The sequence below is a fragment of the Panthera onca genome, chromosome A2, assembly GCF_046562875.1.
Source record: "Panthera onca isolate mPanOnc1 chromosome A2, mPanOnc1 haplotype 2, whole genome shotgun sequence".
Classification (NCBI taxonomy): Eukaryota; Metazoa; Chordata; class Mammalia; order Carnivora; family Felidae; genus Panthera; species Panthera onca.
Window position 1 is genome coordinate 146067621 of NC_138340.1, and position 25585 is coordinate 146093205.

Here is a 25585-nt window from a genome sequence, read left to right on the forward strand (position 1 = left end):
GCTGATGGATACGTTTATGATGTGGCTTGTGGTGAGGGTTTCTTGGGTGCATACACGTGTCAAAACTTACCGAGTGGCGTATTTTAAATATATGTAGCTTATTGTAGGTCAAGGATATCTCAATACGGCTATCTAAAAAGAGATTTTATCCAGTTTAATCCAGCTTCCAGAACGATGAGGCAGTGGAAAGGATGGTGCTCTGTTCTGCTAAAAATCTGGTTCCATTGTCAGTGACAGAGAGACATAAACAGTGTTTTCTGGAGTTTTCGTTACGGCCTCCAACTGAGGTTTGTGTTTTCTCCTTCTCTGATTTCTATTTGTTTTTTAAAATTACTGTTTTTGTCCGTTCCAGGCAATGTTCATTCTGCTCATCTCAGGCATCGGCCTCGAATTCTCTCTCACTCTTGAGGCTCAGGAGTGTGGGGTCCGGGCTTCTCTCGGATGCCTACTGCAGCTGTAGGCTCACTTCCTGTTTAAAAGACATTTTTGGGGGGTGCCTGGGTGGCTCAGTGGGTTGAGCATATGACTTCGGCTCAGGTCATGATCTCGCAGTTTCTGGGTTCGAGCCCTGCATCGGTCTCTGTGCTGACAGCTCAGAGCCTGGAGCCTGTTTCAGATTCTGTGTCTCCCTTTCTCTCTGCCCCTCTCCCACTCTCTCTCTCTCTCAAAATGCTTATTTATTTTTTGGCGGGGGGGTGGGGCAAAGAGAGAGAGACAGAATCCCAAGCAGGCTCCAGGCTGTCAGCACAGAGCCCACGTTGGAATGGAACCCCCAAACTGTGAGATCATGACGTGAGCCGAAACCAAGAGCTGGATGCTTAACCGACGGAGACACCCAGGTGCCCCTAGGTTCATTTCCAATAACCTTTTCAGGAAGAGGAGAGAACTCGCAAGTCTCTGACATAGTGAATTCAGTTCATTGGGTAGTACTCCCCAGCCAAAAGTCCTCTTTGTTCGAAAGCGTGCTGTAAGGGTGATAACACAAATCCTTAAGGTGGGACTTCACAGTGTGACACGTGGGTGCCGAGCTTTGGGGAGGCAGCGTGGAGATCGTGACCCGCCCCTCTTTTAACACCCGCCGGAAGGCATCCTGTCCCCGACTTCTCCCATCTGGTCAGGCTCCAGTCACTCACCACGGACCCGGGGTACTCCCCCCTGCAATATCTTGGAGCCCATCTCACACATTCCCTCCGCCACCACCACCTAGTCCAGGCACGTCACTTGCAATCTGGATTGTTCCAGGAAGCTCCTTACTTGGCTCTCTGCTTAAAGTGTCCCTGCCCTGCAGCCCATCCCGCAAGAGTCATCATTCTTAGGACTGCCTTCCTCAATCACTTACTGGCTCAGCAACCTCCTGCCGCTCTCCATAGCTCCCTTTCCTCAGGTGTAAACTCCTTCTCTTGGACTGTGAGGTCCTTACTATCGGCTCTTCTCATATTTTCTTCTCATATTTTACCTTTCTCACCATGCCCAGGGGCACATCTGCCCAAGCGGTGCCCTGCTAGGCCCAACTGTCTGCCGTGTGTTCTCCAGTTCTGTACCTTTCTCATGTTTCCCTCCCCCCCAGGTCCCCCTCAGGAAATCCTGCCTTAAGACTCACTTAGCTCAGGGGCACCTGGCCGGCTCAGTCCATTAAACGGCCAACTCCTAATTTTGGCCCAGGTCACGATCTCGCAGTTTGTGAGATCGAGTCCCGTGTTCGGCTCTGGGCTGCACAGAGCCTGCTTGGGATTCTCTCTCTCTGTCAAAAATAAATAAATAAACGTAAAAAAAAGAAAGACTCATTCGGCTCAGACCCCATTTTTCCAAGAAGCTTTTATTGATTTTCCAAGTATATTCATTTCAATTTCTATGACTACTGTTTACTTGGTAGGTGCTGGGCATGTGAGGATGAATGATGGCCTCCATTTCTTGGTTTCTGTCTTCTCCCTGCCACCCAAGAGAATGAGAAAACATGTTAATCCAGGAGTTTCTGAAACCAGACACACACTACACACACACACACACACACACACACACACACACACACAGAGCTTTCCCCTTCAAGCAGGTACTTGAGAATTCTAACCCAGCAATGATGCAGAGGACAGATGAAATATTCCTTGTGTCTTTTTTGTGGCGTATTCTTGCTGGGCTGAACATAATGTGTGTGAATGATTAAATGCAATAAAGTATGATTCCTAAAAATAGGTAGTTCTTTTTCTTTTGCAATGAAGAACAAAGTCAGATTAATGAAGAATTACGTTTATAGACAAGGGAAGATCACCTTTGTTTAAAAAACCCTTTGCTCAGGGGCACCTGGGTGGCTCAGTAGGTTGAGTGTCTGACTCTTGGCTTCAGCTCAGGTCATGATCTTGTGGTTTGTGGGATTGAGCCCTGTGTGGGACTCTGCACTGTCAGCTTGGAGCTTGCTTGGGATTCTGTCTCTCTCTCTGTCTCTCTTTGCCCCTCCCCTGCTCATGCTCTCTCCCTCTCAAAATAAATAAATACACATTAAAAAACAAACAAAAAAACATTTGCTTAAAAATCAGAATGTATGGCATCATCTAATCTTCAAGGGAAAGCTCTAAAACATAGAACAAAATTTGGAAAGGTATACACCAAATGATTTTCACTGGGTGGAGGAACCATGGGTGATTAAATAAAACACACTTTTTTACCCAAACTTTCTATAACAAGCACTTTCATTGTCATAATCAGAAAGACATTTTCATTTTGGGAAAAAGCACAGAAACAAGGACATCAATTTGGTACAAATGCTGATGGATCACTTTAGAAAGAGTCCAAAATTGAATATTAAAAGGCCTTCTGTTTTGTTTTAATATAGAGTAAGGATGGGAATGGGCCACCTCTACAGGGAGATTCAGCAGATGTGGACTGAATGGTTGCAGTATTTCAGGGTAAACATTATAAAAATAAACAAATGAGCAAACTAATGGAATGTGATAGACAGGATGCCTGAATAATTAGTCTAAATGCTGTGCCCTTTTTTGTTATTTGGTTTTTGGTGTTTTGTTTTGTTTTGTTTTTTAGTCAGAGACCCAGAAAGGACTTTAACCTCAGGTCTACTAATCTGGCTTCTATCACTGGTCAGAGTTGGTGGCACTTTATGTTCTAAATCATAAATACATGACTTGCCCTTGGAATGCTCTAGCAATTTTGTTTTCTTTCCATCAAAATTTGTTATCTCATGGTGGGAATGGAAAATGTACGAATTGGTGATATCACTCAGGTGGGTGTTTACGACCTTGAGAATTTGACATGCAGGTGGGAATTTTAACATGTGGGCATTCACTTGAGTTCTTAGACTGCTTACAGATCAGCCTCAGCCATGGGCCCTATAAATAAAGTTCAGGAATGACACTGAATTCTGGACTCTGGGAAGACCCTCGACCATGAAGTTGATCTTGGTTTTTGGTGCCCTTTTTGGGCATATCTACTGTCGAGAAACATTTGTGGGGTAAGTTATGTCTTCTGACGCCTCTTTGAACTTTGTTGCCTGATTCACAGAGTCTCACTGGATGGTGGCAGAATAAAAAGGTGTAAGTGTTCAGCAGTTTCAGAGAAGTCCTCTTAGATTTGGAGAGGGGATAGTGGGAATAACAGAAATGAGTGACCAAAAAAAAAAAAAAAAACCAAAACAAAAAAAACAAAAAACAAAAAAACAGAGATGAACGACATTTAAAGGAAAAAAAGTGAAATCTGAACACATATACCTTTTTCTCTCTGTATTTACTCACATCCCTTGATGATCAGAAGGTAGGGATGGTAGACATCAGTGAAAATCAAGCTGTTTGGCCTACTGTCTTGGCGCATCTCACTCAGTAAGTGATGGGTTACTCTCCTACGACCTCCTCCCAGCCATTCTGGGCTCCATCCTCCATATCTGCCCTTCAGACCGAGTGCCCCCAGCTATGGAACCTCATGAAGTCGGAGAACCGGCGCTGCAGATTTCAGCCCAAATCCAACTCTCACGGCTTTGTAGGATTCACCTTTGCTCCCAAGTGTATTGGTTCCAAGATTCTATGAAAGGTTTTAGGCAGCATTTCTTGGAGAGTGTTCCAGGGAGTTAAGGAAGTGGTCAAATAAATTTGACCCAAAGAAGTGGGTGGTCAAATAAATTTGGGAATCAGAGGGTTTAACAAACTATAGGATTTCTAGTGACTTTTACTAAATTCATATGCATTGTAAATCTATAAGAAGGGATCTAGGTTGGTACGTTTACCCATTTTTTTGATCATCAAACTCCTCCCCACTTTTCTTTTTTAACGTGCGGAGAAACTCAAAGGGTTACTCTTCCTCAAAACACAGACCAGTAAACATTAGCCCAAAGCAGTACTTTGCTCAGTACCTTCCCCTTATAAAAGAGGACTCCTGGGCGTCTCTGCACTAACCAAAAGGAATGAGACTCAAATGGAAGAATTTTCAGATCATGTGGCAGGTGGATACCTGGAGGCAGAAGAGCCTTGAAGATCTCACAGTCTGTTACTTATTTTGCTAGCGTTCACTGGAAGTTTGCACGGCACTTGGTTTCAGAAGACCTGGGTTCTGGTCCTTGTATAGGGCTCTATACCAACCCTTTCCCCACTGCACAAATGCTCAGGGCAGTGACTCAGGAAGGCAGCCTACTTGGAGAAAGCGGTAGAAGGCAAACTGCTACCACTGAGGAAGGGCTATACAAATCCAGATCTACTCCCAAATTTCTTTTCTAAGGATATGCGTTGGCTTGTTTTCCAACTTCTCTTTCCTGCCAAGGTGTCCTTGATATCCTTTATCAAGGATAAAGTGTGGATGGGTGCACGGAGTGAGAAGCACTCCATGATTTTTCAGCGTCCTAATTGTCTTTGGCACACCCCAAGTTTGGGTCACATGAATGGGCTTTGGAGACGGCACTCTGATACATTTCAGTTAATGACGACAACAAAAACGTCCTAGGTCTACCCAGATGTGAATTCGATTTCTCTCACAAGCACCAAACTAATTATTCCACTTAAAAAAAAAAAAAAAGCCCCAACCTCATTTCTGAGAGGCAGAAAGAGTTTTCAAAGCTATCGCTTTATGACCAGCAGGTGTTATTTTAGAAATAATCATTAGCTAAAGGAAAGGTAACTTTAATGGCAAGCTTCCTGCTAGGAGTAGGTACACCTCTTAATTATTATCTAGATACCATTTCCTCAGGGGAAGTAAGCTCCTCATTCTGGGGATATGGGTCAGTATACCATTTATTAGTTTCTCGATTGTCAAAGAGATTATTAACCGCTTCATTAAACTCCTTCCTATGTGCGGAGACTAACAGCAGGCGTAACGCAACAGGAAACGGTGTCCAGGGTTTGCTTTTAAGGTCATGTCTGGTTAATATCCTTAGGGACCAGGTTCTCGAGGTCGTACCAAGGAACGAAGAACAAATAAGACATCTGGTGGAATTGGAGGCTGAAGAACACCTTCAGGTATCTGTCCTACAGGGAGTTTCTGTTTTGCCACATGACTACTGCACAGTTAGACATGATGACTGGATCTCTTACTTTGGACTGTGGCTCATCTTTGACATGGTGTGAAATGTTAACTTCTGGAGCCGGGGTGTGGAAAACCCAGGCTCCAGTTTCAAGTCTGCGACATCGGGCAAGTCACCTGCCTTCCCTGTGTCTCATGATCCCGTTCAGTATAATGAGGATATAAACATGCCATTCTTCTATCTCAGAGGTTTATTGTACGACTGAAAAGAGAGATCAAATGTGAAAGTTACTTCGAAAAATTGCCGAACAGCTTTAATGCGTTATTTCCCTCCTCCGATAATTTACGGTATTAATGTTCTGTTATGAAATGAATTGGATCACTTGAATGTCAACTGTTAAAAAAAACTGCCATAGTTTTAAATAATCTTTGCCTTCTGTCAGTTTTAATATCTAACCACAGGGGGGGAAAAACAATATAACACATATGTTCATGCTTGGATATTTAAAAAAAAGACCCTCTTGCCATATCACAGTGATTCCATAATGATTCTAGTCTTGTGGGCTGGAGGCAAAATGGATACAAATTGATTTCTGGAAATCTATCCATGCTGAGCTGTCCATTTCCCTGGAATGACCCATGTATTGCCTTGGCCTTTTACCCCTTCCAGCTTGATTTCTGGAAATCACCAACCATCCCAGGGGAGACAGCCCATGTCCGAGTTCCCTTTGTCAGCGTCCAGGCGGTCAAAGTCTTCTTGGAATCCCAGGGAATTGCTTATTCCATCATGATTGAAGATGTTCAGGTATTTATTCCACAGACCTTGCTGGTCCACATGAACTGAAGGTCCATGCTTTTTTCTCCTTGAATACCCTCTGCCAGGGAAAGGACCTGTGGGTGCCACAAGGGCCTTCCTGCCATCGGGGCTACCCTGCAGAGTGGGTAGGGAGGCACTGTCCCTCTCCTGTCTGCATTTGGCATGAGTAGGATATGGTAATAAAAACAAAATTTGAGGGAAAGGGCAAAAGAGAGTCCCTGGCATGAAACACAGAGCGCAAACCAAAGCATGTTAGCTGAAGTAAATAAAAGTAAAACGTCACTCATTTAAGTTTATTTATTTATTTAGAGAGATTGATCGTGTGCGCACGAATGGGGGAAGCGCAGAGAGAGAGGGAGAGAGAGAATCCCAAGCAGGATCCGCACTGTAAATGCGGAGCCCGACGTGGGGCTCAAACCCAGGAACTGTGAGTTCAGGACCTGAGCCAAAATCAAGAGTTGAATGCCTAACTGACTGAGCCACCCAGGCGCCCCTCATTTAGTTTTTAATTGGGGGTTAACTCGGGCCCTGGGTTCCCAGAAAGGCAACCACAGGACTGTCATCCTATATTTTCAGCATCTGGCTGGCCCCAAAGTCCCGTTAATGCCTCCTCCCCTTTCAGGGTGCTCTCAGAAAGGGGGAAAGGCGTGACCCCAGAGCCTGGAGGACCAGAAGAGGATGCTTGGACTGAGGACCGGGGTCTTAGCATTTCCTTCACAACTGTAGATGCAAATGCATGGCTATAAGCTAATCAGAAGTGCGACTGGTTTTATCTTAGGTTCTGTTGGACAAAGAGAACGAAGAGATGTTACTCAATCAGAGAAGAGAACGGAATGGCAACTTCAACTTTGAGGCTTATCATACTCTGGAAGAGGTAGGTGTTTCAAAATGAGTATCAGAGCAATGGGCCATTTTCTCCTCTGATGACAAGGCTTTTGCTTCGGCCTGGTGATTTAATGGCAAGTATTCTCCTACTATTTCCTAACTTCTCCAATTTTCTCTGGGATTTCACAGCCAGTATCAGTGTCCCTGCCTTAAGGCAGGACCTGAAGCCCACATACCCATTCCAGGAGCCATTCCATTAGTTGGAACCGTCTAGGAGAGTCTTCAGGGAGCACACAGCCGCTCATGCTGATGAGCCTCTCCCCTCAAGGCCCCTTGGCCAATTTCTGACCTGTGCTACCCAGGAAGCCACCTGAGAGTTGTGCTTCATGGCTGGAATTGATGAAGACAGACACCTCTGCCTGCCAGCCGAGGGTGGGGTCTCCCAGCCTGATGAATGTGCCCAGACCTCATAGAAGCAGAGGCTTGTGAGGTCTCTGCTGTCTTTTCTGTTGGCGTGAAGAATGCCCCCTTTCCTCCAGCTGGGTCACAAGCTGCCCCCTGGACACCTGGGCAGGGCCGCACTGCACTTGCCTCTTTGTGACACTGAGCTTTTCTCAGGGTCCACAGGGGGTCTATTTGCACTAAATGATTTGGAGTGGGGGAATGGAGGGGAGGGGGTGACAAGACGGGGTGGGGGTGAGGTGGGGAGGTGGGGTTGGAGGGGAACAGGGAGAGGCGGGGGAATAGGAAAGAGCCAGGGCAGGGGAGAGATCTGGTAGGAACTCGTCCCCTAAATCACCAATTCTAAATGCCAAGAACCCTGAAATCAATCGTCCCCCCCTGATTTATCCGGTGGCAAAAGCTGACCCGACCTAAACGCATCTGGGGACAAACTCTGCCCTGAACTGCCTTGCTACTCATTTGTTTCACCGCCGGCAGCACGAACGTGTTCGAACACGGAGCCAGGCCACGTGCATCATGTGCAACATACTCTTCCCACGACCCTTCTGAAATTAAAACCCCAAAACGAAGCGCCGCCACGATTCTTTATTTGAAATACGCAAGGCCCCGACGAAGCGCCGCCACGATTCTTTATGTGAAATACGCAAGGCCCCGACGGCTTTCGGACAAGGGACTGCGAACCACTGGGGAGAGCGAGGGGAAAAGGGAACGGAGCAAGCGAGGCGCTCCCGCGCGCTGCCCGGGCCTCGCACACCGGCGTCCGTGTCCCGCGGACAGCAGGTGCCGGCAGCGGCCCCTGGAGGGGCTGTTTTGCCTGCCGGTCACTGTCCGGACACGTCTCACGCCCAGCCCCGGACGCAGCGGCGCAGCGTTTCCATCAGCCTCGCCAAGAAGGGCCGGAGGTAGCCGGCGGCGGACGCGCCTCACGGGCCGGCGCCCCTGGCCTGCACCCGCCCCGCTGCCCGCAAAGCCACCTTTCTGCGGGTGCCCCTGGTAGTCGCGGCCCTCCGCCGGGAGAGCGAGCGGGGGACGCTGCCCCGCAGGGCTGGGCGGGGGACGGCCTCGGGCAAGCCAGACAAGGGCCATTTTGTCGGAAGCACAAAACTGGAACGAGCCGCCTCCGCTGCCACAAAATGGCTCCCCCCCCTCGCCGGCCCCTGCAGACGCCCGGTGACTCATCATCTCTCCCCTCCGCTCCCCGCGTCCCCCATCCTGCGGCGTCGGCCGCGCGGCCCTCTCCGGGGCCCGGAGGGAGTGGGAGTGGAGGAGGGGGGAAAAGTCGCTCACGGGGGCGTCACGTCATTCATTTGCAAATGTCTGTTTGTTCATCTTAAACACTGCAGATTTCCCAAGCAATGGATAACATCGTTGCCGAGCACCCCGGTCTAGTGAGCAAAGTGAACATTGGCCATTCTTTCGAAAAGCGGCCCATGAACGTGCTCAAGGTACACAGGTGCAGCTGTGGGTTTTCCTCCCGAGAGGCTTCTAGAATCCCGCTCCTCCCAGGCGGGCCGTCAGTCCTGGCTCTGCCTGCAGAGCGGGTCCCTTTTTTTTTTTTTTTTTTTTTTTCCCTTTCCCCCTTTTTCCCCCCTCCTAACCGGTCCTTGCTGGTTTTGAGTATCCAGCTCCCCACAACCCCCGCCCCCCCTTTCTGTTTCTTTTCTCTCTTTCCTGCGCAAGCTGACGCAGGTCTGCAGGAGTGAATTAATGCTCTCATCTTGATAGATTCACTCGCCGGGAACCAGAGGCGAACGCGCCAATAGGAACGGAGGAAGGGGGAGGCGGTGCGGGCCCCAGGGCGAGGGGGGGCGGATGGAGGAGGTGACGAGGGTCCCAGGGTGAGAGGGGGTGGTGGAGGAAATGACGAGGGCCCCAGAGTGAGGGAAGGTTGGGGGTGGCGGTGCGGGCCCCGCGATGAGGGGGGGGCTTTGGAGAAGGTGGTGTGGGCCCCAGGGTGAGTGGGGGGGGGGGGCGAGAGGGGATGGACGTAGGGGTGCCGCCTTGGGGTGAGCAGGGGAGGATGGGGGAGGTATTCTGTAATTAATCAAGGTAGGAGTTCTGTACCTTGTTTCTCTTCTCTTTTTCTTTTCTCTCTCATTTTTAAAGTAAGAGATTTACAAAGAAAAAAAGCGCCAAGTACTTGCCTGAGCTGCATTTAAAAAACAGAAGCGTTCCTGCAGCGAGCAGGAGAATGACAGGGCAACTTAACTGCGCAGGCAAATGCCCAGAAAACGAAGGCTTTTCTTTTCCTTCCTTCTTTCCTTCCTTCCTTCCTTCCTTCCTTCCTTCCTTCCTCCCTTCCTTCCTTCCTTCTCTTCTTCCCTCCTTCCTTCCTTCCTCCCTTCCTCCCTCCCTCCCTTCCTTCCTTTCTTTCTTGGTGCTAGTTGAAAAGGGTTAGGGTTTTACTCCAGCCTGTAACCTCTGACAGTCTTAGTGCTGATAGTTTCAAGCTTTTGCACTTTGCCCAGAAAGAATGAAATTTATTTCCGAGTTTCCTAGAAAGAGTTTGTGAAAGAGAGAGAGAGAGGGAAAGAAAAACAGAAAGATAATGTCACAACTCCCTACTAAATTTGGAAATGTTATGGCTGAGAACCAAGGGACTCATTGGGACAGATGGATTTCTCCAGAGTGTTTCTCCCAAAGCAGGCTTGAGAGGAGTGGTTTGCCTATTTTATGACACCGTGGTACATTTGCTAATATTTACTACCTTCTTTAAAAAAAATTTCCTTTTCTGTGTTACTGCTACCATTGGGCCAGGAAATCCCAGATTCTTCTCCCCCTTGGATTGTCCTGGCCTTCTCTTATCTAGGGTGGTTCGTGGTTGAGAATGTTCTGTGTTTTTTTGAAAGGTCCGCTTTTTACAATTGAGCTCTTTGGAGGAAAAGATATGAAACCCTTTCAACTAAAACTCTCAAAGCCCATGAAATGTAATTTTTAGCAAGGATTTGCATTTCTCATTTACCTTATCTGCTATGTTTAGAATGCAGCACAGAGACAGAAGTTGATGGTGCAAACAACCATCCTCTTTTCCTTCCCATTTACTGATCCAATTGACAAAGCCACTCTTCCAAATAAAACTGAGACCCTTAGGTCATAAAATTTAAACTCTGGAAAACACCTCCAGAGCCTACTACCTATTCTGCTTCTATGAAGGACTCGAAAGGTTATCCCAAGCATTTTTATCACAGAAATAACACAATCGGTGCACAAGTTGGAAAACAGAAACAAAAAAGGAAAAGCATCCCCATGTTCCTAATTCCACAACTACGGGGTGATCGGTGTTAATATTTTGTTGTGTATCTTGCTATGTCTGTGTTCTCTCTTCTTCCCCCTCTTCCTTTTTTCAGATGGTTGTGTGCATACGTATATAGACATGCGTGAACTGGCCTTTCGAGAGAATCAAAATGGCATCGCACTAGTCTGTAACCTGTTTTAGAAAATTTACCCCAAATGATGAACCTGTGTTTTCATGTCATTACGTTACCCGCAACGATTTTTTTTACAAACATCAAAAAGAAAGTCCACGCCCTCTTGTTAGCTTGCATTTAAACTTATGGTAAAAGCACGGGGCCAGGAAAATCACGTGAAATGGGAAGAGTTAGTTGACAACATCACTGTCTACACCTCCTCCTTCTCTCTCGATCACATCAAGTACAGAACGAGGGACAGACAAGGCCCCTGGGGGAAAAGAGGGGGGACAGGAGCCCGCAGAGGTGGAGCTGTTCACGTTTCTACGCTTGTCTTCACAGTTCAGCACCGGAGGAGACAAGCCGGCCATCTGGTTAGACGCCGGGATCCATGCTCGCGAGTGGGTTACCCAAGCTACTGCGCTGTGGACAGCAAATAAGGTCGTTTTTCCTAAAATTCCTCGATTATTTTGACTTTCTGGGTTAGGCCCCACCCAAACACACAACAGTCTTTGTGATCCGAACGGCCAACGCTGATGCTCTCGGGGAGGCTTTCTCTTGTCGTACTGGCAGGAAGCAGGCCCATTCAACCTTTTTTCGTATTTCTGTATTGCACTGTCCCTGGGCCTGCTGGCCACTGTGTGCTCGGTTAACAGACACCGCCAGAAGAGATTGAGAGGGTGGTAAGTATAAGGACCCCAGGAGTCAGATTTCAGCATAAGAACAGACTAGAGAAAAATTGCTTCGCTGCCTGGAGCCGTGAGGGCTGAGGGACTTTGTGCTAGAAATCTACAAAATCACCAAAGGGGCTCAGATGGAAAATAGAAATGGGTGCCAGAAGAGTTTACTCTGGCCTACGGATCCAAAGTGAAATTAGCTAAGGGTTTTTGGGTTTTTCTGAAAAGTTTCCACATCAGGTTTTGAAGTCGGAGTGTGGCAATACCTTTCTTCCACATGTTCGTTGGAATTAGAGTCAGGACACCGGGCTGGGTGTGACCTAGTCTGGTATTGCTTAAGTAATTCAAAAATGACACGCTATAAATCAGAATGTTAATTCATGAGCAAAAGAAATCAATCCACATCAGATCATTCAAGCATGTGCAACCACGTGCATACCGACTGATACATTTTTCCCTTCAATTAAAATGCAGTTACCTTTAGGGTATTATGAAATGGATATTTAACAGTTGAATAATAATGCCTTAGGATGGCTGAGCACAGGAAATGAATAAATTTTAATCCAGCAGAAACTCCAGCCCTACTGCAATTGATGGCAAGTAGAAATTTAATTCCCCAAATGGAATTTAACCGGTTCTCTGTATCTTCAGAAAAGTCTCTACGCATTTAAGTAATCTGTTGTTTGTCATGAGTACTTTTGGAAAGCCTGCCTATGTGACGACGAAGAAAAAACTGAAAAACATTTCTTTGGTTCTTAGCTCCCCTGTAAGCCATACAACGCCATTGCGAAGTGCTTTCCCAGAATGAACAGAAAGAATTCTGCTTTTGAGAGAGAATGGATAGGTGATATCTGCGTTTTAGTTCATATAAGTAAATTATCCTGACTAGAGATAAAAGTATAGACATTGACGTATTGAACACAGGAGCGTTGCAGGAGACCGGACTGTAGTCCTGGCAGGCTCTCATTGACCGGCAGTATCTGGTCATGGTCATGACCGTGGTCATGGTATCTGGTTCATGTTTGAAAAAAAACCACATTGTCTTACTATTCCATCCCTTGTTCCCTGGTGAAAGGGGAGTGTGAGATTGACATATTTGTTGTCTCTGCTCAGATTGCCTCTGGTTATGGAACTGATGTCTCCATCACTTCCATTTTGGACACGATGGATATCTTCCTGCTGCCGGTTACAAACCCCGATGGATATGTGTTCTCTCAAACCAAAGTAAGCCTCGACCTTTTTCTTCTTCAATAAGAGTTGATGGAGATGCGTAGGACTTTAACAAACAAACGTAATCTTTCTGTTCGTGATTTAGCAAAAGTGGAATGACTAATTTCTCGGTAGTGGCCCTGGATGGAGGCACATAGTGGCGTTTATAATCACCTTATTCCAGCACATGATGTCTTTACGTATTGCTGCGGTCAGAGCCCATTTCAGCGGTTAGGCTGGGCTATTAGAGCTCAGCGTTCACAGTGAGTCACCTAGGAGATTTGTTCCGATTCTCTCTGCGTTTTTTGTGGTGGGATTGATAGAAAAGAGGAGGCGGATGTTACCTGCTGACAATTAGATCGCAGTAGGATTTGGGTAGGCAGTACAATGCATTCGGCATGTTACTTACAATCTGTAGAAGAAATCCTCTGTAATATCACTAAAAGGAGTAACGTAGTTTCTTTTCTTTTTTCATTTAAAGTCTCATTACAAAACACCGTTGTGGCAACTGTGACCCCACATATATTCAGAGTGAATCAGAGCTTCAAGTTTATTTTTGGAGGGAGCCGAGTACGGTAGTGTTTTCCAACGGGCGTTTAAAAAGAACTCGTACAAATACTAGTACTCAGATACCCTATGAATAGAGAGTTCCACGGTCAAGTTTGGGAAGTACCGCCTACTGTATCCCCCTCCTGGAGCATCGTAGAAAACATGAAAGTGTTAAAAAAAAACAAAAAAAACAAAAAGCCTAGAAGTGCTGAAGTAAATTAGCCAATTTAGCTCTATATTTTCCTGAAAGATTCCATCACAGAACCCTTGCTCTCTCCCCGCTTTGTTTATTGTTGTTTTTATTTTCTGTTATTGTTAAGAGAACTGGTATTCTATGGAAAACGGTTTGGCAGGTATTGACTTGAAGAGATGGGGATTATTTCTCGTCTCAGTGAAATGACCAAGAAGCTCCTGGCAGAACCCTGGAGGAGGACTATTCGCCACCTTTGTGGGCAAGGGAAATTAGCGTCATTCCAAAGGGACCTTCCCGGGAGGAAGCAAGGGAAATTAACAGAATTCTAAAGGGACCTTCTCATCAGGCTGAGTGACGGTCCTTCTTTTTTTCTGTGTTCTCTTTCGGTTGGATTTTAAAGAATCGTATGTGGCGGAAGAGTCGGTCCAGGGTACCCGGAAGCCCCTGTGTTGGTGTTGATCTTAACCGGAATTGGGATGCAGGGTTTGGAGGTGAGCGCCGGGCCTTGCCCCCCAGGGATGGTCCGAAGTTGTCTGGCCCAACTGGCTATTTTGCATGGTTGTGCAGTGTCGTCAGCCTGCTAAGCCCATTCAGGATTGAAGCCATTTAAAAACCCATTTAAAAAACACTTAAGTACATTCCCTTCACAGGCGCGCAGCGCTGTCCCAGATCTCTGAGCAGCATTTAATATATTTTGTCTCACATCTTAGTTTTCCCACAAGCTGTAGCCCAGCTCGGCTTCGCTTCTGAGTTTTCAGAGCGAGACTCGGCACAATGGCGGGAGGCCTCAGGAAGCTCCAGACCAACCACTAGAGGGGGTTAGGATCTACTCAGAGGAGAAGCATTACATCATCTCTGGATGTTTCGAGAAATAAAACTAAAAAGAAGTACAAATAGGATTAGGAAATTGATTTTCAAAAACAGATTCAGAGGGAAAATGCTGGCTTGCTGCTCTGGTCTCGTTGACTCGTGGCTCTAATTTTTTGGCAGGCTGGTTGGGGGGCTCCTTTATGCTTGTAGGGACCAGTTAAAACCCCTGTGTTTCTCTAATTACAGAATTGAAATTTGTTTGTATTTTTCTCATTAGGCCTGGTAACAGTGAGGTTAGGAACTGTCTTTTTCATCGTACTATCCCTAATACGTAGTACAGGTCTGGCATGATTTAGGCGATCACTAAATATTTGTCAGACGAATGAACTAATGAGAATTATTGAACCAAGAAAGGACCCACTAGGGAATTGTGACAGGATGTGGATGAGTGGCAACTTCATTCATCGCTTTTACAATAGTTTTTTTAGCGTAGGAAAAAAAAATCAAAGCGTACGATCTAAAATACCGCGCAATGCCCAGGAATTCAACGTCAGGCTCCCCACCCCCCCCAAATGTTATTGTTCTTATTAACTAATCTTGAGATAAAGTGACAGGTTGTATTTATACTTTGTTTATATCCTTTAGAGACCCTGGGGAGTCCCAGCCCCTACCCAGCCCCTCGGAGTTTTTCTAGCATTCAGAGCCCTGGCCAGGTCATAGTGGACCACTTTGGTGGTCACGAGTAACTCTAGTTGCTGAGAAAATCAAGGCCAAAGGTGGCCTCGTTGTCGTCAAGTGTAGTGATTTCCTCACCGCAAAAAGGGTGTCAGGGTTCCTTGCATTTGTGGCTTTGTGATTTAGAAGTACAGATGCATAGAATCTTCTACTCTTGGACGCTAAGAATTGGAAGCAATCCCAGAAAAGAGCTTGCTCAACTCCCACCCAAGGCAGGAATTCCATCTATAATGTTAAATCTAGCTTTTCTTCCAGCGACTCCCACAGAGAGGAGATGATCTAATTTGATAGCTCTTTCTGCCATATAGAGGAACCATATTTCTAAAGAAGAGAGATGTGTCCAGAATCACTTCAGTTTGGCCTCCCCTGTGCCCTTAGACAGCAACTCGGTGTAGTGCATGGACAACCTTGGTCTGATTTCCAGAGGAAGAATTTAGTGATGCATGGTAAATGTATCCACATGGTGTCTCCTTAAAGCTCACTGTTTCTACTGGGCTTCTTCTGCATCCCATCAGGACCTGGAGCCAGCAACAACCCTTGCTCTGATTCCTACCGTGGACCCCAGGCTACCTGTGAAGTTGAAGTGAAATCCATAGTGAACTTCATCAAGAGCCATGGGAGAATCAAGGCCTTCATTACCCTCCACAGCTATTCTCAGCTGCTGATGTTCCCCTATGGGTATACATGTACCAAGCCTGATAACTTTGATGAGCTGGTAAGTTTCTGAAACTTCATTTCAGCTCAGCCACGAAGGTCCATTGTGTGGACAAGTGTCAGTCGTACAGTCAGGTACTGAGATGGGGGTGTACTAGTGACAGGTTACAAATGAATAGGTCCAACTGCTGAGAAGTTTGAGATACTGGCAGATGTTTGAAAGACTGGTTGTGGACTTTCCTAAATTAAGTTTCTTTGGGAAATAGAATTCATGAGATTCCTGTTACCTTAATCCAGACGAGCAGGAGCCTAAATTTGACCATAAATTTCCAGGATGTGCTCTCTGTTGCTTAGGAAATAACCCACTTGAATTTGGACCCGAGGCTCTTAGCTCTGTAGTCAGATGCTGTTGTATGCCAGGGAATACTGTCGCCCAGCTCTGTGCCTCATACCTTCCTGGTGCTTTCGGCTCTATGACCGGTTATCATGCTGTGCCGATGTGTGACGTTGGGCATAAAACACTCAGCCTGCCTAACCTGCTACCTTCCATCATCTCTCCTGTTTCGGAATGAGCAAAATGGTGGTGGCCTTAAGTCAGATGGTGACATCTCGGGGGCTACTTATAATTCAGCAAGAGCTATCTCCAGCTGAAGAGAATGTGCAGATATTCCCAATTTGGCTTTTAGGCTTGGTTTTCGAGACCCATGTGTTAGAGGTAAACCCTGAGATGGGACTTTTTGGTCAGTTTACTTTCAAATGCATTATTGACAGCAGCTCCTGGCAGAAATGGAATAAATTATTCCAATTCAGGCGTATCTCTCATCTCGTCAGTTGGACGTTAGCCCTGTAGGGCAATTTTCAGGGTTTTGATGGTGAGTATTACCACTCAAGGTCAAATCAGAGAGAACCTTAGGATTGAAAAGAACCTAAAAGGTACTTTTCGTGGACCCAGATGACCTTAAATTATCCAAACTGGGTGCTCACATCTCTGCCAGCCTGTGTTTGGACAGTTTTCTGCCTCCAAGGGATTCTATTCCATGTTGGGGTATAATTGATTGTTTTTTTTTTTTTAAATTTTTTCCCAACGTTTTTTATTTATTTTTGGGACAGAGAGAGACAGAGCATGAACGGGGGAGGGGCAGAGAGAGAGGGAGACACAGAATCGGAAACAGGCTCCAGGCTCCGAGCCATCAGCCCAGAGCCTGACGCGGGGCCCGAACTCACGGACCGCGAGATCGTGACCTGGCTGAAGTCGGACGCTTAACCGACTGCGCCACCCAGGCGCCCCTATAATTGATTGTTTGAGTTCTTCTTATGGAGACCCAAATCCTTCTCCTTAATGGTTTTTACCTGCCAGTCCTGGTTTATCACCTTGCTCCATAGAGCAAGTTTGTTTCCCTTTGAAAAGAAGCAAATCCGTTAATTACTTGAAGAGTGATAACCTGCTTTTCCTAGGTTTTTCCATATCCCTACTACATACCTGCTGTTCCCTCAAGCACTCATACCATGGTCCCAAGTTCCCTCACCATTCTGGTTGCTTTTCTCCCAACATGCCTTGGTTTGTGCGTGTTCTTCAAGGGTAGCTCCCAGAAGTGAGTGTAAAACTTGTGTCGTGGGTTAACCAGCACAGAGCAGAGCATGACCATCACTGCCCTCATCCAGACCGTGCACTTCTGCTTAAACAGTTGAGGGTCACGTTAGTTTTTTGGCAGTAGCATCGTGCCGTTGACTCACGTTGGGCTTGTTGACAACTGAAACCCCCAGGCTCTCTGAGGATTCTGCCGAGCCAGGTTTCCCCCATCTGGTAATTGTACGGTTGTTTTCCTGGACCCAAGTTCAAGACCTTACATTTATCCCTAGCAAGGACAGTAAAGCCTCAATCAGTCAAAATTGGAACCCTCAAATAATGGAAACTATTTTGCTGAGCTCTACTTCTTGGAAAAAGAGACAATCATAGGGAAGGAAGCCAACGTAGGGATCTAGTAAAAAAAAAAAAAAAAAAATCCACTTCCCGGGTACATCCTGGGGTCAGTACGTATTTTCTTTAGCCCCTCACTCCCACCCTATTCCCATCCACACCCCTGAGCAAGGACAGCTGGTGGCAAAATAATGACCCTGGTGTAGCTGTTGCAAACACCTGGAAGAACACATACACAGTGAAGGTCTTCGTGTTGTATTTTCCAAGCCAACAGAAGTGAGCTAGTGCTCGCTTGTCCGTGAAAATGGCCGGAACGAAAGGGCATGGTGCTTAAGCCTAAGTCAACTGGAGTCCAGTTAATCAGACTGCCTCGTGCCACATTCTGCTATTGGGCATCCGTTCTTCAAGCGACAAGTGTTATCCATCCACCTTTCCTCGGTTCTCTCACTCTAGAATGAAGTGGCCCAAAAGGCTACCCGGTCTCTGACAAGCCTGCATGGCACCAAGTACAAAGTGGGACCTATCTGCTCAGTCATCTGTAAGTATCTGATGTGTTTTCACAAATGACCCAGGTACGATGGCCGGTACGATGTGGTTTTGGGCCAGAGCCTTGCAATGCCCTGATGTGAAATGGAGAGGTCTTCATGCGTGGCACCCGGCGTTGCCCAGTTTCCCTCTGTGAGGCTAGGTCCCTCCCATGGGATACTTATTAGATGATATCTGGAACAGAGAACTTCTTAAATATCTGAGTTACGTACGTTCCTCTCTGTTCGTCCTGATCCTTACAGCTCGCTGTCATCGTGTGGAATCTTGTGGCCGAAAAATAAGCTTTTGTCAAGACGTGGTCTTACGTTACCACTTTTATTAATTATCCCTTTCTTGGCTAAGAGGGATGGTGGTGTGGACAGGGTGTGGGGACAGAATGGGTGCGACTTTTTAAAAGGACCCCGATATTTTAGTGGATGGCCTCTATCGCAGTCCTTTGTGCAGGTACCGTTTGGGGAGCCAGAGGGGAGGATAAGTCAGAAATACCGGCAGCGTCAGGAGTAAAGCTGGGGAGCCTGCTGGCGGGCGTTCTGAGACTCCCTTCTCCCACGGTGCACTGGGATAGAAACAGGAAACTGCAGTGCTGTGGGAAAGCCTAACGCACCCGTCCAGATTCTGAGTCCCCCAGAGGAATCCCCCGCTTCCTTAGGGACAGACCCAGAAACTCAGGACCCCACAGTCGAACGCTCAGGAGCCTCCCAGTGCTCCCGTGCCCGTGGATCCTTTGGAAGCAAATGTCTCTTACAGGCACGCCCTCTGCTCAACACGCATTTATTAAGCATCTACTGTGTGCGCATCATTGCGCCAAGTACTACAGACATAGAGAACTCATTGTTTAGTGTGGGAGACGAACAGGAAGACAAACGAGCTTCAGTGTGCTGTGTGCAGCAGTAGGTCATAAGTGGTAGACAGCTGGAAGGCTTGGACAGTGGCAGAATCAGGAAAAGCCACATACGGGAGGAGGACAGGATTTTGATGGCAGCTCACCAGATGGCCGGGGGAGGAGAAAGGGATGGGGCACAGGCATGGAGGTGAGGACGTGCAGAATGGGCTCTGTGACCCACAAGGAGATTTGGGATAAAAGTGGGAACAAGGGGAGCGGGGCGCTCAGGTTTTTGCGTGCCATGGTAAGTTTAGGTTTTAACCCAGAGGGTTCTCAAAGCCTTTGGAGAGTTTTCATCCGGCAGTGAGTGCGCTGAGGCTTCGTGCTTCAGGGAAGACACAACCAGCAGCAGTGTGGAGGACGGAGTGTGAGTGTGGTGGGCTGGAAGTACAAACATCCCGCAGGAAGAGTAGGAATTGTTCAGGGAGAAATGGTGGTCCACGCTAGTGTAGTGCCAGTGAGGGTGGAAGGCGGACATTAAGCAGGTAAAACCAAAAGGCTTTTGTCGTTCATTAGAGGGGAGAGCTTCTCACCGAGGGGTCATTAGATCCGGGCAAGTTGAGGTTGAGAGAACTGTAGCGTTTTCAAGTGGGGATGTCCTGTAGGCTTTGGGCTACGTGGCGCTGGGATTCTGGAGAGAGGCTTAAGAGTCGTTGACGCGGAGAGGATGGTTGGAACAGGAGAGCAAGGAGATCACTTGAGAGGGAAGAGCCCTGGATGGAGGAGGGGAGCAAGATGTCGGACAACAGAAGGGGTTAGTGAGGGAGGGACACACAGTGGGCCTGGGCAGAGGGGCCGGGAAGCTTGTGTTTCGGAAACCAGGGAAGGAGCAGTTGTTGGAAAGGAGGCAGTGGTTAACCATGACGAAAGGCTACAGAAAGGTCAACTCTGACAAGGACAGAACATTTACCGTTGGATTTTTTTTTTTTTTGAAATGTTTACTTATTTGTTTTTTCGAGAGAGCCAGAGAGAGAGAGCATGAGTGGGGAAGGGGCAGAGAGCGGGGGTGGGGGACAGAGAATCCCAAGCAGACTTTGCACCGTCAGTGCAGAGCCGGGTTGTGGGGCTCGAACTCAGGAGTTGCGCGGTCGTGACCTGAGCTGAAACCATGGGTCGGAAGCTTAACCGACTGAGCCACCCAGGCTCCCCCTTTGGACTTTCATCACTAGCTTATTGGTGGCCTTAACCAAAGCAGTTTCCTAAGCGTGGTGAGGGTCAGGGGAGGAGTACATGGGGTGGGGGAGAGCGGAGGTCCGGTGAGTAGACTGCTCTTTGGAGGATCTGAGATGAGAATGGAAAGAGAGAGGAATGGAAGGCTTCGTTTTTGAGATGAGAGCCTAACTTACTGACTGTGGGAAGAGGACCAATAGAGAGGGAGAGGTGGGAGATACGGGAGAGAGGAGAAGTGACCAAGGCAGTGCCGTTCCCAAGTGGAGGAGAAGAGGGGCAAGAGGGGTCCAGCAGAGGTGGGTAGATCAGGCTTGACTAGGAGGAGCAAGTGTGCAAGCATGCTCGAGGCACCAGCACGGCTCCATTTGTAGGAGGGGGGTGGTGGGAATCCAAGGGAAGGCACATTTGTTAGTCATGGGTTTCTCAATGGGAGTCTTGGAGAGCGGAGGAGGAATAGTTGACTTACCATATCTAGAACAATTGATGGAAATCCAGAAACTACTGATCATGAAAGTTTTTTTTTTTCCAGTTGGTGGTTTTTCTTTTCTATTTTTTTGCTATGATGATACATTTAAAAGACTTCATAATGGGGTGCCTGAGTGGCTCAGTTGGTTAAGCATCCGACTTCGGCTCAGGTCATGATCTCGTGGTCCGCGAGTTCGAGCCCCGCGTCAGGCTCTGTGCTGACAGCTCAGAGCCTGGAGCCTGTTTCAGATTCTGTGTCTCCCTCTCTTTCTGACCCTCCCCCGTTCATGCTGTCTCTCCCTGTCTCAAAAATAAATAAATGTTAAAAAAAAATTTAAGGATAAAAGGCTTCATAGAAAAAAGAAATGGCAATAATCATCATATTTTCTTTCAATTTCATCAGTAATTTTGTCAGTGAACACAAATGTATCTAGTTGTAATCAACATCTATATTCTATTTTGTGTCCAGTTTTTTTCAGTTAACGTTGTTTCCTGTATAGTTTCATGTATTTCCACTCTAGGTACTTGTTATTCCATTACATTGCTGTATCCTGGTTATTGGGCCTTTGTATTGTCTGCTAAATGGTGCTACTACATGTTGGTACAAACTTGTTTTTCTTCTAAATGATCTCTTTGGTGTATATTCCTAAGGCAAGATTAGCAAGTCAAATGTTGAATGAACAGATTTGGAGTTATTGTTACATATTGTTTTAGGCTATTCTCTGGGAAGACTGATCTGCTTCCAGTTGCCCAGACTTTTTTTTTTTTTTTTTTTTAAGTTTATTCATTTTGAGAGAGAGAGAGCATGAGCAGGGGAGGGACAGAGAGAGAGGGGGAGAGAGAGAGAATCCCAAACAGGCTCCACGCTGTCCGTGCAGAGCCTGATGTGGGCTCGATCTCATGAACTGAGATCATGACCTGAGCCGAGATTAAGAGTTGGATGCTTAACCGACTGAGCTGCCGAGGTACCCCTACAGTTGTCCTGTTAAATCATGACCTTTTAAATCACGTTCCATGTGGAATTGTCCTCTCCTTTGGCAGAGGCACCTCCAAAAAGCAGAGCTCTCCGACTGGTGGCACTGGGGAGGAAGGCCATCATGGCCACTTAAGGCTGAGGAATGCACGTTTTCTCTGTTTGGCAGCCTCTGAGTGGAGGCTGGAGTTCAGAATGTCAGCAAAATGGCATCATGTGTCCCCCCACATGGGATCTCAACCATTTTATTACAAGGAGTCTAGTTTTTCACCTTTCTTATCTGCGGTGTGTACAAGGGAGGTAGATCTTGGAAGCCTGAGGTTTTTTGTGCTTTTCTTGGTAAGGTTACAGATATTTCTATTTTTAAAAAGTTTATCGGAGAGTGAGAGAGGAGAGAATCTGAAGCCGGCTCCACTCTGTCAGCACAGAGCTTGATGCGGGGCCCAAACCGTCAGATCACGCCCCGAGACGAAATCGAGAGCTGGACATTAACCGACTGAGCCACCCTGGTGTCCCCAGATATTTCCTTTTTTTCTTTTTAAATGTTTAACCGTTTTTGAAAAGGAGAGAGAGTGTGTGTGCACAAGCGGGGGGTGGGGGCAGAGGAGGACAGAGGATTCAAAGTGGGCTCTGTGCTGACAGCAGTGAGCCCGAGGTGGGACTCGAACTCATGAACCGGGAGATCAAGATCTGAGCCGCAGTCAGATGCTCAATTGACTTAGCCATCCAGGTGCCCCATAAATGAGCAAGTATCAGACAAGCATAGCGTTTGCTGTCTGATCTTTTGGAGCCTGACCATTAATGGTCAGGCAAGTTCTGGCTGTGTCTTTGCCCAGAGCTGACTCTGTTTTCGTTGATTCTGGCCTCATTCCAGCTTGGACAAGCACTGCCTCTAAGAACAAGGCTCAATTAAGTACTTTTGCCTCCTGCCCCAGATTGGTATGTAGCTCTGGGCTGAACACCTGCTTCACTCCACCCACGAGGTGGCTGGACTTCTGTGGTGGGTGAGACATTTCCTGGGTAGTTTCTCACCTGGAAAGGGCTCTGAGAAGCTGCACCACAATAGGTGTTGTTACTTGAGTTCTTTCTTAGAGAGGTAGTTGGTGAAAAACCCAGACCCTGGGGGGAGAGGCCTGGTTTTGAGTCCTAGTTCTGCCACTTTGAAACCAGGTGATCGCGGGCAGGCCACTCATTCTCCCTTTTTATGTATTTATCTTTTTTGTTCTTCTGTGAAGAAGCTTGTTGAGAAGCTCAAGACAAGAAGAGCTTGTTGAGAAGCTCAAAAGATAGAATGTGGAATGAAAGTGTTCACTAGCGTTAAGGCATTATATACATGTTGCTGGTTAGTTTCCTGGGGGATTACTCCCCTGCGGGTACCTCGTCTCTTTAATGTGGTCCAGATTTTTTGATAGGATCGTAGTCATTTATTCACGATGATGGTTCCAGTCACAACGGAAATTTATCGAACGCTTCTTCTGCATACTTTATCCCAGCTCCCTCACTTAATTTCTCAGAACCTCGGTTTCCTCGCTTGGAAAATGGGAATAATACTAGTATCTACCTTGTGACCCATGTGGGGGTTAAATCAACCAATTTAGCGTAGTACCTAACACAGTTAGTAGGTGCTCAACAGGTGTTGGAGTCAGACACATAATATTATCCCACTGCATTTCTCACTGTGAGACAAGTACTGTAATATTATACCTGTTTGGCAGATGAAGCCTTTGGGAGTCAGAGAGGTAAGTGCCATAGGTCCCCCAGCGAATGATCTGCAGAATCAGGATGCAGTCTGCAGCCAGGGTTCCGTCCACTGTGGGCCTCTTAGTGGGATAGGCTGGGTCACGTAGCATCAGTTAGTAATTTTGGTACCCTGGGGGATTTAGTGCAAGTCGGCAACCATTTGGGTGAAGGCCAAGGCACAAATCACAGGTGTTTATAGTGTTAGTTCACACAGTAACCACTAATTCTACTTCTCCCTGGTACAACGCCCTGGTCTCCCTGTCTGTCCAGCCCCATTTCTTTTTAATTTAAAACCATTTTTTATATATTTATTTTGGGAGAGAGAGAGAGAGAGAGAGAGAGAGAGAGTGTGTGTGTGTGTGTGTGTGTGCGCGCACGGGGAGGAGCAGAGAGAGGGAAAGAGAGAATCCCAGGACGCATGGCTTGAACCCATGAACCGTGAGATCATGACCTGAGCTGAAGGTAAGAGTCGGACACTTAACTGACTGAGCCACCCAGGAGCCCCTGTCTAGCCTCATTCTTAGGGGCTAGGTGACTTCTTCCATCTCTCCCATCCGTTTCTTCCATTTGACCTCTACCTACCTTCCCTGGGAGGAGCTTCAGAGCTCATCCATCGCTCAGATCTTCTGAGTCATGATTGCCATTAAGTCTTTGTAGGCTAATGCCACCTTCCTTCGTCATCTATCACGTCAGCGGCCACGTGTTACACAGGTGCACATCACTTTATTGATGTAACCCATCACATATGGGTGCTGGGCATATTATTTGGTATCAGAATAAAACTCCCTCCACCCTTACGCTGAAAGTTCCCTGAGGGAGGGCAGGGGCCAAATCTCTTACTCTATTTGTAATCCCTCCTGTCCCATAAGAGAAAATAATGTCTACACCTAGCACTCATCTAAAGAAGGAAGTGATGGTGTGGCCTCCTTAAGGTGTAGAAGATGCCAATGAGGAGAGCAGGCAGGATTCCAAATGGGTAGATGAAGCCAGAGGCTCCTAAAAATGCCAAAGGAAGGCTAAGTATAGCGTCCATTTAAGTAACTTTTTGCTTTTCAGATTAATCTTGTAATTTTTCATAAGTGTGATCCCCTACAAAGCTATCTCTGCTTTCAAGGTCCATGAAGATAGGGGTCTGACTTATCTTTGGTAATGGTGAAACTTAACATGGAGGTTGATAGCTGGAGAGGCCAGCGGGAATAGCATAACCAAACTTTATTCTCATTTGCCCTTCAGACCAAGCCAGTGGAGGAAGCATTGACTGGTCATATGACTATGGCATCAAATACTCATTTGCCTTTGAACTGAGGGACACAGGTCGATATGGCTTCCTCCTGCCAGCCAATCAGATCTTGCCTACAGCCGAAGAGACCTGGCTTGGCTTGAAGACCATCATGGAGCATGTGCGAGACCACCCCTATTAGGGCTCTGGGGAATAAACACCATTAAAAGTTCTTTGGTTTAAAGCAAAGTTGGGTTGTGATTATTCCTTTTTCCAATCCTGATCTAGGAGCACTATTTCTTTGATTTATGTTGCCCTAAAACATAGTAAGCCACTTAGGTTACCCCTTCATCTTAAAAAAAAAATCCGTCTTGAGTAAAAAGCTTCCAACATCCTTTAAAAATTTTTTTTAATTGCAAAATATACAGATCATAAAATTGATCATTTTCACCGATTTTTTACAGGTTTATTTCTTTTGACAGAGAGAGTGAGAGAGAGAGAGAGAGAGAGAATGAGCAGGGGAGGGGCAGAGAGAGAGAGAGGGAGAGAGAGAGAGAATCCCAAGCAGGCTCTGTGCTGACAGTGTGGAGCCCAACAAGGGGCTCTATCCCACAAACTGCGAGATCATGACCTGGGCTGAAATCAAGAGTCGGATGCTTAACTGAGCCACCCAGTCGCCCCCATTTTCACCATTTTTAAGTATGCAATTCACTGGCATTAAGTACATTCATAAGGTTGTGCAATCGTTAACCACTGCCCATCTCCAGAGATTTTTCATTATCCCAAACCGAAATTCTATACCCATTAAGCAATAACTCCCCATTCTCCCTCCCCCCAGCCCCTCGTAACGTCCGTTCGAGTTTCAGTCTCTTTGAATTTGCC

At 46.8% G+C, this 25585-nt stretch overlaps 1 protein-coding gene across 1 annotated transcript; it reads left to right on the forward strand.

Moving 5' to 3' along the window:
* The first annotated feature begins 3395 nt into the window (after nucleotides 1–3395).
* On the forward strand, nucleotides 3396–24952 carry CPA2 (carboxypeptidase A2). The gene is made up of 11 exons (XM_060633126.3): nucleotides 3396–3460; nucleotides 5366–5447; nucleotides 6122–6256; nucleotides 7047–7142; nucleotides 8899–9000; nucleotides 11305–11403; nucleotides 12753–12863; nucleotides 13991–14081; nucleotides 15651–15850; nucleotides 18161–18245; nucleotides 24718–24952. The coding sequence occupies exons 1-11, from the start codon at nucleotides 3396–3398 to the stop codon at nucleotides 24903–24905; spliced, it is 1254 nt and encodes a 417-aa protein (XP_060489109.2). The 3' UTR covers nucleotides 24906–24952.
* The last annotated feature ends 633 nt before the right edge of the window (nucleotides 24953–25585 follow it).